The 12517-nt window shown below is 43.5% G+C and overlaps 1 protein-coding gene across 2 annotated transcripts; it reads left to right on the plus strand.

The window, feature by feature from the left end:
• The first annotated feature begins 922 nt into the window (after nt 1–922).
• On the plus strand, nt 923–12293 carry TM2D3 (TM2 domain containing 3). 2 transcript variants are annotated; one of them, XM_019726621.2, is made up of 6 exons: nt 923–1074; nt 1483–1575; nt 3179–3336; nt 7798–7972; nt 9503–9578; nt 11552–12293. In XM_019726621.2, the coding sequence occupies exons 1-6, from the start codon at nt 984–986 to the stop codon at nt 11715–11717; spliced, it is 759 nt and encodes a 252-aa protein (XP_019582180.2). In that variant the 5' UTR covers nt 923–983; the 3' UTR covers nt 11718–12293. The 2 variants fall into 2 exon arrangements, with proteins under 2 accessions (XP_019582180.2, XP_019582181.2); XM_019726622.2 differs by lacking the exon at nt 1483–1575 and having other exon boundaries at nt 930–1074.
• Nucleotides 12294–12517: the final 224 nt, after the last annotated feature.

Below are 12517 nucleotides of genomic sequence, written 5' to 3' on the forward strand. Positions count from 1 at the left end.
TAAGATTTGAATTGGGTGATATAGTTTTTAAGTTGATATTTGTTGAGGCCAGGCACTATTTGTTGTATTTTTTTTCATTCACCAAACGTGCTAGTGAGGGAGTCAGGAGTCAGATGCCCCCACAATGATCTTGTGACAGGTGGGTAGGGAGAGGGAAGCATGTCAACAGCTTAGAACAAAGTCTGCTGCGGTAGAAATAGGTGCAGATTGCCATGTGAGCACGCAGGGAGCCTGTGGCCTGGGGTGCATCTCCCCACGGCTGGCCTCCCAGGAGGGGCCCATGCTTTGGACCCTCCTTTCACATCCAGTGCTCTCATCCCAGTGCCTGGGGACCTGAAAACCTGCTGGTTATGTCCAGCCTCTCCAAGTCTTAGAGGAATTTCCTGGACGTAACGCGTGCCATTGCGGAGCTGGCGAGTGGTGGAACCAAGGGCAGGTTGCGGAGATGCTAGCTGGGCACAGACCGGTCCACCTGGCACACCTGCGAGTCACTTCCCATACAGTTTGGGCCACAGTTTCACCTGTAAATAAGTACCTTTCTAGTATGAAATGAAATGTAATGTCATCAAGACTTTTGCACAGTACCTAGCACACAGTAGGGGTTTTTCTCTCTAAGCGTAGGTACATAGCCAGCCACATATAAAAAGGTGCCCAACTTCTCAAATTTGCCCGACTGCTTCCAGTCACGTGTGCATTTGGGTCCCCGTGACCTTCCTCGGTCTCTAGCCGTGGAAGGAGAAGTGAGCGCCGCGTCCCAGGGTATGAGCTGTGTCTGGGAACCAAGCAACCTCCCAATGTCGCAGAGATCCCAGCTCCGGGAGGACTCCGGGCGGGGCACCGCAGACCCCATGCAAAGTGGCCGCGCGCCTGCGCCCTGGGCTCCTGGTAACACGCCGACCCCGCCTCTTCCGGCGCGCGCGCAGGCGCCCCACCCTTCGGATGAGATCTGGGCGGCGGCCCGGAAGTGCGTGCGCGCCGGTAAGATGGCGGCCGCGGCTGTCCCGCTGAGGGCGCTGTGCCGCCTCTGCCGCGTGCTGCTTTTCCTGTCACAATTCTATGTCTTGTCTGGCGGTGGTGAGTTAAAGTCCGCGGGCCATGCCGGGTCTGGCGGGGTGGCCGGGGGCACCGCGACCTGCGAGAAGCGTCTGGGCTGGGCCCGCTCGGGGAGGGCGGAGGATGGAGGCTGAGTGCAGGGCGGAGGGGGGCGGGCGCTGCAGCCCAAGTCGGCGGCGTCCTGGCCTCCGGTCCGCCGCCTCCCCTCCTCTCGGGGGCACCGGAACCGCAGGTTCGGCGGCAGAGCCCTGGAGCCGGGGACCGAGGGCTCGGGGGCGGGTGTCGACCCTGTCGGCGTTTCGTTCTTTAGTTTTCTGGGTAGTCAAGCTGTGAGGTTTTCACGAGCAATTACTGCGTGGTGTGGACTCCGCTTGTGAACTCCACACCAGGAGTTTTATATCCCAGGATAACATGTTTCTTTAATTGTAGGATCCTTAAATTTAGAACATTCGCAGCCGCTGGCTCAGTCAATAAGGGATCCGGGCCCAACACGTACTTTCACAGTAGTTCCCAGGGCAGAAGGTACTAGACGTTTTCTATTCTAGTAAATGTGTATACTTAATATTTAGTGGGTTCTCCCTTTCTTTTTCGGATAAAATTTCTTCTAGTATCTGAAATCACTTTCCATTTTTGAATATTTTATTTATTGTACTTTAGGTTACATGAACTAAAGCTGGATAAAGAGACATTTTCAGTAGACAGTCTTGATATTTCGATAACCTTTTGACAGCCCCACGCTGTTCATTTCCATCTGTTTATTTCTGTTATTTTTTTCACTTCATCCAGATAACCCTCCACAAATGTTCGTTTCCCTTCAGAAAATTTCTTGTAATTCTTGAACCCTGTTCCTGATATTGGATAGTAAAAGCACCCCCAAGGCTGTTTGAAATGGAAGGATCACAGAGGGACTGATAGAGAGACTGTTTCGAACAAATTATTCACCCATTTGGCTTTGGTTTTCTCGTCTTTAAGGTGGTGGGGTTAGCCTGGCCCTCTAGAGTCGTGGCTTTGTGATTCGGACTGTCCATTCTCCAGCCACAGTAGTAGTAGGAACAAATGGGATTTTGTAGACTTGCCCATGTGCTGCAATAACTAAGGAGGACCAGTTTTAAATGAGTATTAGTGTGTTTGCTAAATGGGACGTTTTTCCCTATAATTTCATCCCTTTAGCATTCCCTCCTTTCACTGAATTGAAACTGGCCGAAGTATTTTACTGATTCTAATTTGAGTATAAAAGACTACTAGAAGTCACCAGCATACTTGAATTTAAAACATTATAGAGAAAGCACAAGAATTTTTGACTCTTTTGGACATTTTTGAAAGCTGCTCTGATCCTCTCTTCACTGATAGAAATATATTGTACTCCTGGCCAGGTTGGCTGGGTAAAAAAAAAAACCAAAAAACAGCAACCCACCAAACAAATTGTTAATATATAGAACTCTTTTGAACTTTGGTAGTATAAAACTGTAAATGTTATTAGCAAATTATGGCTTATTGAAATAGCAGAGTAGAATAATGACAACATTTTCCAGAATTGTCACCTCATTGTACTGACTGACTCAGAGGGTCACTGACTTCATTTCCAAATTAGTGTTCAAGAGAAAATAACATTGGATTGGAAACTGAGAGGTTTGGGTTCTGTTTCCAGTTTTGCCACTCCCTCTGTGATCTTAAACAAACCCTGCCATCCTAAGCGTTAGTTTTTTCATGTTGTAACGTGGTAGAACTTTTGAGATCTTTAACTCCTAGCGTTTTATATATGTATGTGTGTATGTGTGTGTGTGTATATATATATATATATATATATGTACATATATATATACACACATACATATTAGTACATACATATATACATATATATGTATATGTATATAAGCACCTTTGGTTTTTATGGTCATTTGGGGGACGGTAGCTAAATACTTTTTACTTAACTGTTGAGCTGTTCACTAGGTCACACAACTGGATGGTGGCAGAACCCTGCTGTAATTGCAGGTGTCTGACTCCATCTCTGCCCTTTCCATTCCAGCATAGTATCTCACTGCTAATGGTCATGCCCCTTAATCTTAGAAAATTGTTTTCCTCATCAGTATTACAAGAGAATAAGCTTCTCTCTCACCTCTCACAGAAAGTACCGATATCCCACCTTATATGATGAAGTGTCCAAGCAATGGTTTGTGTAGCAGACTTCCTGCAGACTGTGTAGAATGCAAGACAAATTTCTCCTGTGTCTATGGGAAGCCTGTCACTTTTGACTGCACAGTCAAACCTTCTGTTACCTGTGTTGTAAGTACTGCAACTTACTTATTCTAAATGCACTCATTGTAGACCTGGAGTTACAAGAGGACTGTAGGCTTGATTGTGGGGAAATTCTGAATGAAAGGGCTTTGCGTTTTCTAAGTAGTGTTAGGAACAAAGTCGACTTTATCAGAAGACTAAAGCATCCATATTCAAGTGAGGTTTGATTGTAGGGGTTCAGATGGCAGGTTTTTGACATAAGGATAAATTGAAGCAATTATCAGACTTGTTACAGAATGTCAGAAATAGAAGAACTCAAGCATTCCAACTGTTACCCATTAGAAATGACCCTATTACGATCATCATACCTACATCTTATCTCTGATATTTGGACAGATAGGAAGGAGCCTAGAAAGGCTTTCATAGTTGGTGTTTCTTAGAGACTGCTCTAGGCATACCTGCTGCAGAGCTACTTGACTGGGGCTCCTGTTAGAATCACAGACTCCTACAGGCAGCCCCAGACCTGCTGAATGGAGTGTAGGTCAGGCAGACCTGGGTACCTGCATTTTTTAATGAATGGACCAGGTAATTACTGCGTGCTCCATTTAGGAATATGATTCTAGCATCTGGGCGACATAGAGTAGAGATAAAGAATGAAGCATTGTTTCACTCTTGGCCTGCCGTAACCAGCCGTGTGGTTTATTAATCCCCGGCTCATTAGATGAGGGCCCAGAGCAGCTTTTCCTAAAGCGTTTCCATGGAACCCTTGTTCTGGGAAATGGTTGAGGAAGAAAAAACAGATTCTATACCATGTCGTCTTTTGTAGAATTCCCTTGACCAGCGAGTCTAGCATTTCCCTCATTTACTTGAGCAAGGTGCCTTTTCCCCCACTCCATTCTTTGGCACTTGGTCTGTGAAGGGATGGATTGTAATGTTCCTTCCACCCCGGACTCTCTCTGTAATGCTCCTGAAGTCTGTCTAGTATTACGGGAGGGAATGAGCGAGGCTTCACTCCTAAGAGGAGGTAAGATTTTACGCTGTCTCTAAGTGTAGTTCTTGTAAACAAGTATTTGCCATTTTCATACGTTGCATTACCCTTTAAAGCACACTGGAAAATCGAGCTCATTGCCAGATAGTCTTTATAAACGCCCTTGAATTAGCAGTCAGTCTTTGTTGCTGTGTCTTAAATAGAATCTTCTCCCTACTTGGCTAACCCCATTTGAAGGCTTGTAAAATTATTTATCTCATGGGTCTAGTACATCGTAGTAGGATCTTAGTGAACATGTGAAAACTTTCCTGTCTAAGGGAACTTTTCCAGAATTAGCCTCCTCTGTTGTTTGCTTCAGCTTCTTTGACATTTATCTTCCCAAACTGGTTACCGAGTGAGAACAGTTCTCAATTTCTTCCTTTTGTAGATGTTCCAAAACCTAGCTCTTTCATTTAGAGGGAAATAGCAGAGAATAAGACATACAACAAAGGAGACACTGCAAGCTTAGGGAAGTTTCTGAACCCCTTGGTCCCGCCTGGCTGCGATGTGCCCCCAGGTGGGTTCATTCTGTCCTCCTGCTTCAGATACTTGGATCTCACCTGCTTCCAGTACTAGCCATAATGGAATCCTGTAAACGAGCAGGACCCCAGTCCTCAGGTGTGGAATTGGAAGTCTGCCCCAAGGGGGTCTGGTGGTCTGATCCTTCTTAGAAATGAAAACAGTAAAATACGTGAATTGGCTCTCAGGAGCCGTGGGTCCTAGGACAGCTGTTGCCAGCTGACCCAGGGCGACCCGTGTGTTCTTCCCTTATTTGTTTAATGACAATCTGTAGGGTCCCTTCTTGGTAAACACGTTAACATTTCAGGAAGAAATAATCCATGACCATCACATGGGCACATGCAGATGTCCTCTCTCTCCCACTCTTATTTTGAACTTCAAATCATAGAAGGAAAGAAACTGTTCCAGTCTTTCTTCATACATACTGACTAGGGACCCAGAGGCTAAGGGACTCTCACCTGGATTACACTAGTCAAGGGAAGTATTTTATAAGGCCCTGTTAAGTATATAGATAGAAATAAATGTAAAAATCCTGCAACACCTTCCATCTCAGATTGCTCCTGTTGCAATTACAATGGCAGCTATCAAGACAGATGATGTCAGCTGGAAATGTGCTTGACAGAAACGTGTTGCTGTTTATTACTTGGAGAAGATACCTATCTGCCTGCTAGTGTGTGCAGCATGTATACATAAAGCCTTCACATGGGTCTGTGTTCTTAGTAACGACACCTGTTTCACAGAGGGAAAGATAACAGGTCTTTTTCTTATAGATCAGCTTTTGGAAGGGTCTGTACTTCTCTCTGGTGAGAAGACAGATTCAGTAAATGCTGACATGCTTGGGTAGCTGTCTGAGAATAAAATAGAATCCCTGTCTTGTTCAAAATAAATTACAGATAGGTCAAAGATTTAATGTGAGAAAATCAAACGATGAAGTACCTGAGAAAGCATGAGATGGTTTTGTTATAATATCAACATAGGGAATATTTTTCTAAACATAAAATAAAATTTAGAAGCCATAAAAGGAAGAATTGCGATAGCTGACTACTAAAAATTAGAGAATTCTGCATGACCTAAAAAAGGATAAAGGCAAAAGATAAATTACAAACTAGGAAAAAGTATTTCTAACACACATTACAAATTATGCACTGATGTCCATAATATATGAAGATTTCCTAAAGGCCAGTGAAGAAAAGATGACAATCCTATAGAAAAATAGTGTTAGAACAGGAGCAGATGGTTCACAGGAAAGGAAATACAAATAGACTTTCAACACATGAAAAACATTGTATAATTTTTCTCATAATTGAAATACACAACGTGTTTTTAACCTGTTAGATTGGCAGAAAAATAAAAAGTGTGATAACACTGAGTGTGAGGGTATAAGCGACAACCATATCTTGTTAGTGGGTGGGCACATTGGTCATATCTGTGAACCTGAAAGATGCACACACATGACCTTTGACCCAGCAATTCCATATCGGGGAATTTATCACGTAGATACTGCAGATGGATGCAAATAATACGTCTAAGGATGTCTTAGCTGCATTGTTCACCCAGGCAGATTCGAAAGACGCTAAATGTTCAAGAGAACTCTTTCATTTATGCCTCACTCTGGAATGTAATGAAATAAATACATTGCAGCTATTAGGCAGCTCTAGAAGTAGTTACTGATATTTGCAGAATTAATTAAAAAGTAAATGTCAGTGGGAAAGTTAAAGAAAAAATGTATCTGGGCATAGAATAGACTCCCGTGAAGGCCAGTGGGTAAGCAGTGCTTGGGGCAGGGTGGGCACCGGCTGCTGCTCACTCTCCTGTCTTGTCTGGGAGTTTGTACCAGACGTGTATTACCTAGTTTTAAAAAAACAGTGGATAAGAAACATGCTATAAATGCATCAGTAGAAATTTGCAGACATTTAAAACAGTATTGTCTAAATCACGTGGTGTCTTACCCAGTTTTGACTGCTACCTATAAAAGCAGTTGTACATTATGAAAAAAGTTAATAAATAAAAAGTTAATAAATTTCCAGAAGTGATTTTGTGACCATTGGAAAATGATTTTGAAAAATAGGTATTACAGTGTAATGTCAAGTAGGGGTGAAAAGGGTATAGAATGCTTTTAATGTACTTCCTCTCCTGTCAGTCTCTATCACGGAGTTAAAAATGAAAGATTAAAAGTGGGTCTGCCTGGAGAGGTTACAGGTTTTTTCCTGTAATTTCCAAATGTGCAATTTACAAAAAACATGTGCTACTCTTATAAGCAGAAAACAAAATAACGACTTTTTCAATTGAAAGGAAAAAGCCTGGTCTGGAAAGCTAGGGGCCCCGCAGGGAGCCCCTGCTGAGTCTGCATGGGGTTCTTCTGTAAGTGGAGAGAGATTTTCTGGGGCTTCCTGTTGGGGGATCGCGCCAAGTGGGTGTGGAGGTGGGAGCGGCGGTGACAGCCCTGGCACTGGACTGTGCTGGAGATACGAGGGCAGGTTTGAGACTGAGGGCCAGGTGTGTGCTGTACGCCTAGGAGCCCCCGTCTGGGCTTAGGGAGCCTGGGTTCCACTCGTAACTTGCGGCTCAGTGACCTTGAACAGATGTACTCGTCTGTCCTTCCAGTTATCTGTGACCCTGGCTTTGTAGAACAAAATTTCCCCTTTTTGTACGAAAGTACACATGCTCATTTTTAAAAATTTAGCCAGGTAAAAGTGATGGCATAATCTTAACCACCCTGAAATAACCTTAGTTATTTTGATGTGAGTTTTCCCTTAGGTATATATTTTTGGGTGTCTATTTTTATGATTATAGGGTCATACCACTTATATTTGTTTTGCACGCATACTGGTTTGGTACCTGTTTTCTTGCCACTTCCTGCCAGATACCATTTAGAAACTTTGTGCCATATGACTGTAGCTTTAGTGACATAGTCACAAGCTACTGTGTTATGATTGATGAGTTCTGTGTCATTCGGTCCATAGGATCAAGACTTGAAATCCCAAAAGAGCTTTGTCATCAACATGACTTGCAGATTTTGCTGGCAACTTCCGGAAACCGATTATGAGTGCTCCAATTCTACCAGCTGCATGGCGGTGTCCTGTCCTCGGCAGCGGTACGCTGCCAACTGCACGGTGCGGGACCACGTTCATTGCTTGGGTAAGCCGGGGTGCAGGGAAGTTTGGGAGCAAACCAGTTTTCTCTGAGCTTGCTTATGGAACTTGAATCAGACGTTTGAGGATTAAGTTGGAATGATTTCATCAGAAGCATTTATCAGCACTTTTCACCATTAATAAACTCGGTGAACTAAAAATGTCCAGAAAATTTGCAGCACTCTTACCTTTTAAAATATAATATTTGAGAAAACAAGAAAACATGACGGTCATAAAGCATAATGTACAGTAATTGAGTTTCACCACATTCCCAGCTAATGCGGTGATGATGTCATCACAGCTACCTTGGTGCTTTTCATGCGCCCAGTTGCTCTCCCTCCTTCGCAGGTAACGCCCTTTTTGAATTTTATTATCCCACTTTCTTTTGTTTAACTTACTTAGTTCTATCACATTTGTGTATAAGATATAGTACGATATACAGTGGTGCATGTTTTAGAATTGTATACAATAATAGCAGCCAGTTTATAGTCTTTTTTTCCTCTCCCCATTATGGCTCTAAGATTCATGCATGTGCCTTCCCTTTCTTAACCTTTTTCTCTTCTAAATAATCAATTGTACAATTGTGTCATTGTTTATTCATTCTCCTATATATTTGGATTATTTGTATTTTTTGCTTACATATTGTACTGCCAGTAAAACTTGCGTGCATACCTTCCAGTTGCACATGGGCAGGAGTTGGTCTGGCACATTCTCTAGCATGTGTTAGTTTCCAAAGTGGTTTTACCTGTTTACATCCCCCCAGCGTGGTGAGCCACACTCTCTCCATACTTGTTATCCCAAAGTTTCGTCTTTTCCTTAAAGGTTTCTAGGAATTCTTTGATATTTTCAATACTAACCTTTTGGTGTCTCTGAAATCCTCTCCCAGGTTTTTACCTTCCTTTTTTCTCCCCCACTTCATTTTGGTGTCTTTTGATGAACAGAACTTTAAATTGGAATTAGTTGACGTTCTTAGTCTTTCACAGGTAGCTCTTTTTTGTGATTAAAAAACCGTTTCTTACTCCAGGTGCATCCAGAGAGTTTCTTAGGTTTTCTTTAAAAAGTTGTAAGTTTGGCCTTTCGCATTTAGGTCTCTCAGCCGCCTGCGGTGGGTTTTGGTACGTGGTGTGAGGTAGATTCGGGTTCCCTTTTTTCCCCACGTGGACAGCCAGTTGTCTCGGGATGCTTCCGGGCAACCTGTGTGTGCCCCGTGCCCTGCGGAAGGTTCACATCTGCATGCTCTGGGCGCTGTCCTCCCATTGCGCCATCTGTCTGTCTCACAGCCCCACCGCCTTAGTCTGCACTTCACCCAAGTGTCGATCGCTGGTAGGGCATTTCCCATTCTTCGAGCTGTAACCCTTACTTACCTGATTTAAATTTTAAGTCTTTCTCTTTACCATTTGCTGTCATAAACATTATTGTAAGGAGAGTTGACTTCTTAGATTTTAAATGACAAGGCCACTGGTTACAGTTAAGTCTCTGTGTGAGCGTATTTTTATGCCCATTTTTCTAACAGCGTTTCCCTTTTTTTTTTTTTAAGGTAACCGTACTTTTCCAAAAATGCTGTACTGCAATTGGACTGGAGGCTATAAGTGGTCCACTGCTCTGGCTCTGAGGTAAGCTTCATTACTAATAAGCTAAAGGTGCCAGTTGGATTCCCTTGGGATCAGTGGATTCTCCAGACATTGAGCTCAGCCAGGCTTCTCGTTCACTCGGTCCTAGCACGGTCAGACAGACCTGAGGCGAGTTACTTAGATCAGATCAGTACCTTCGTGGAATTTAATGGCAGGATGCTAGCTTTTCTCCCAAGATGCCTGCACAGTCTAGAGATGACTTAATTGATCGTCAGAACCAGTCAGGATTCCTGTTCTGAATGTACCATGAATCAGTAAAATGCTGTAAACTAACTAGTTAAAATAGGTAGGCTTATCGTGTATATTTCTAATTTTTAGTAACTTGTGTATTATTAAAAAAAATATATGCTCAGTAGTGAAAACTGGACAAGGTGAAAATGACAAAGACAAACATTAAAAATCACCTATAATTCCACCATCCAGAAATAATTAAAGACTTACAATTTTTACATAAAAATAGGCTTGTATTAGTTAAATTTCTCAACAGTTTGGGAAAAAACAAATTGTACCAGTTCCTCCCACCAGAGGGCAGGTGGTTCGCTGGTTAAACGCTTGGCAGAATGAAGAAGTTGTGCTACCTATAGTTGCAGGTTGGGGTTAGAGCCTGAGACCCCTTGTTCTGCGGTGTGACACTGGGCAGGGCTTCTCAGCCTCGTCACTGTTGATGTTGGGGCCAAATAATTCTTTGCTGTGGGGGTGTCCGGTGCATAGTAGGACCTTTATAGCAGCATCTGTGGATTCAAGTTACTAGATGTTCAGTTGGGGGGCAAGTGACACTCAGAAATGTGTCCAGATATTGCCAAACTAACCCTTGTCGAGAACCATGGCGTTAGGGTTCGGGCTGGGGAAAGAGAAGGGTCCTGCCGGCAGGAAGGTGTCACCGGGAAGTAAATGGAGTCCAGGATGGAAGGTTACGTACAACACAAATGAGATTTGGTAACTGGCCACAGTCCTTGTCAGCAAGGATTTAAAGGAAAACTTTTATTTTTCAAATTTTTTATTTTGGAGTAATTTTAGATTTACAGAAAGGTTGCAAAGACACAGTGTTCCTGTCCGTCCCTCACCCCATTTCCCCCACATTACTGCTATCTTAAATGATCATGGTACATTCAACAGCTGGTTTTTAAAAACTAAGAATCGTTTTCCTCTCAGGACTTGACATAGTTTCTTTCAGCATCTTCACTGTAAATGTGATAATGTCCAGGGTTTGCTTTAGAATTCTCGGGGGTGGAGGGGGTAGAGATGGGCCAGCATTGGCCGCTCATTGATGGTCGGAGCTGGATCGTGGCTACTGTTCTCTTTATTATTTACTTTTCTGAGTTATGAAATTTTCCATAATAAATTAAAAAGAAATCCAATCATAAGTTGTCCAAATAGTGTTAGATCTTAGCATTTGAAGGACCCTTTAAAATCATTTATTCTTGACACTAAATGTGTAGAGATGAGTAACTGACAAAGTGAGACAGCTTGACCCGAGGCAGCCAGAGGGTGGGCACTGCCTCGCGGTGCCAACCCCTGACTCCACGCTCATACGCACTCTGTTAGACGGGGTCCCTGCTTTGCCCTCGGAGACGTGCCACTTTCAAGATTAAAGTGCAGTGAGGTCACTTACTTTCCTTTAAAAGAGAAATATTAGATTTCAGTACAGCTAAAGATTGTGTGTTCACTTTTGACATTTTAATGGTCTACTTGCCCATAATTACAGTTGACCCTGGAACAACGCCGGGGTAAGGGTGCAGTCGAAAATCCGCGTATAGCTTAGGTCGGCCCTCCGCAGGGCCGGTCCCCTCCGAGGAGACCGAAAGCACCCAGTTGGTGGTGTGAAACATGAAATAGTCACTGTTCTAATAAGGGCTGGATCATTAGAGACCCTTCCCCAGACATGACTTGGCGGAGCCACATCTGGCTGCAGGGGGGGGACCTCTGGTGGATCCCAGTCCTGTTTCCTGTTGCAGCATCACGCTCGGTGGGTTTGGAGCGGACCGTTTCTACCTGGGCCAGTGGCGAGAAGGCCTCGGCAAGCTCTTCAGCTTTGGCGGCCTGGGCATATGGACGCTGATCGATGTCTTGCTAATTGGAGTTGGCTACGTGGGACCCGCGGATGGCTCTCTGTACATTTAGCTGTGGTTATGTGCTTCAGACAGGAGCGGTGCTTGGAAGGAGGCCTTCTGCCTGTAGGAACTGATGTGCTGTGCGTGTATGTGTGTCTGTTTTTAATGTACAGCATCTGTACTTTGCCTGCCTTGATGAAGGTAAAATAAAAGAACACGGAACCATGCTTATCCGGAACTTGTTTTTATTTGCCTGAAATACATTTTTTTCTGTGAAAAATGTCAATTTAATTAAACTAAAGGAACCAACTCCGCGGTGATTGAGAATCGAGTTAATTCTTGTGACTTCAATTTTCTGTTGCTTAAGTCCAAGTGTGGCATGTGGATCTCGGCCTGATGGGACTGAAAAGCTTCAGCTGTGATCGCAGAAATGACAAGTGCTTTTATTCTTCAGCCAAATAAAGTTATCCGCCCACACTTCTGTTCTCTGTAAGAGTCGCAGTCACTTCTATGTGGTCGGGTCTTTCTGTGTCACTCTATGCAGGACTCGTGTGTTGAGTTGCTGTGGTTTGAATTTTGTCAGTGCTGTATGTTAAGGATTGTGAGAGTACTGAAAATAAAATCGTAAGTTGCTATAAGACATGAAGACCTGTTTTCTGTTTGTTTTCTGTATTGAAAAGATAACCATGAGTAATCGTAACAGCTGGTATTATTAAGACGTAAAATGTTTATTTTTTAGAGTATTGCTCCATCCCCACAGATACACAATTGACCCTCAAAGAGCATGGGGTAGGGGGCACCCACCTCCACTCAGTTGAAAATCCACGCGTACATTACGTCAGCCCTACGCATGCGTGGATTCCCAACTGG

The sequence above is a fragment of the Rhinolophus sinicus genome, linkage group LG13, assembly GCF_036562045.2.
Source record: "Rhinolophus sinicus isolate RSC01 linkage group LG13, ASM3656204v1, whole genome shotgun sequence".
Classification (NCBI taxonomy): domain Eukaryota; kingdom Metazoa; phylum Chordata; class Mammalia; order Chiroptera; family Rhinolophidae; genus Rhinolophus; species Rhinolophus sinicus.

Coding starts and splice junctions, on each gene's coding strand:
- TM2D3 (XM_019726621.2), top strand. CDS start 984: ATGGCGGCCGCGGCTGTCCCGCTGAGGGCGCTGTGCCGCCTCTGCCGC. Junction 1,075..1,482: donor CTATGTCTTGTCTGGCGGTG/GTGAGTTAAAGT, acceptor CTTTAATTGTAG/GATCCTTAAATTTAGAACAT. Junction 1,576..3,178: donor AGTAGTTCCCAGGGCAGAAG/GTACTAGACGTT, acceptor CACCTCTCACAG/AAAGTACCGATATCCCACCT.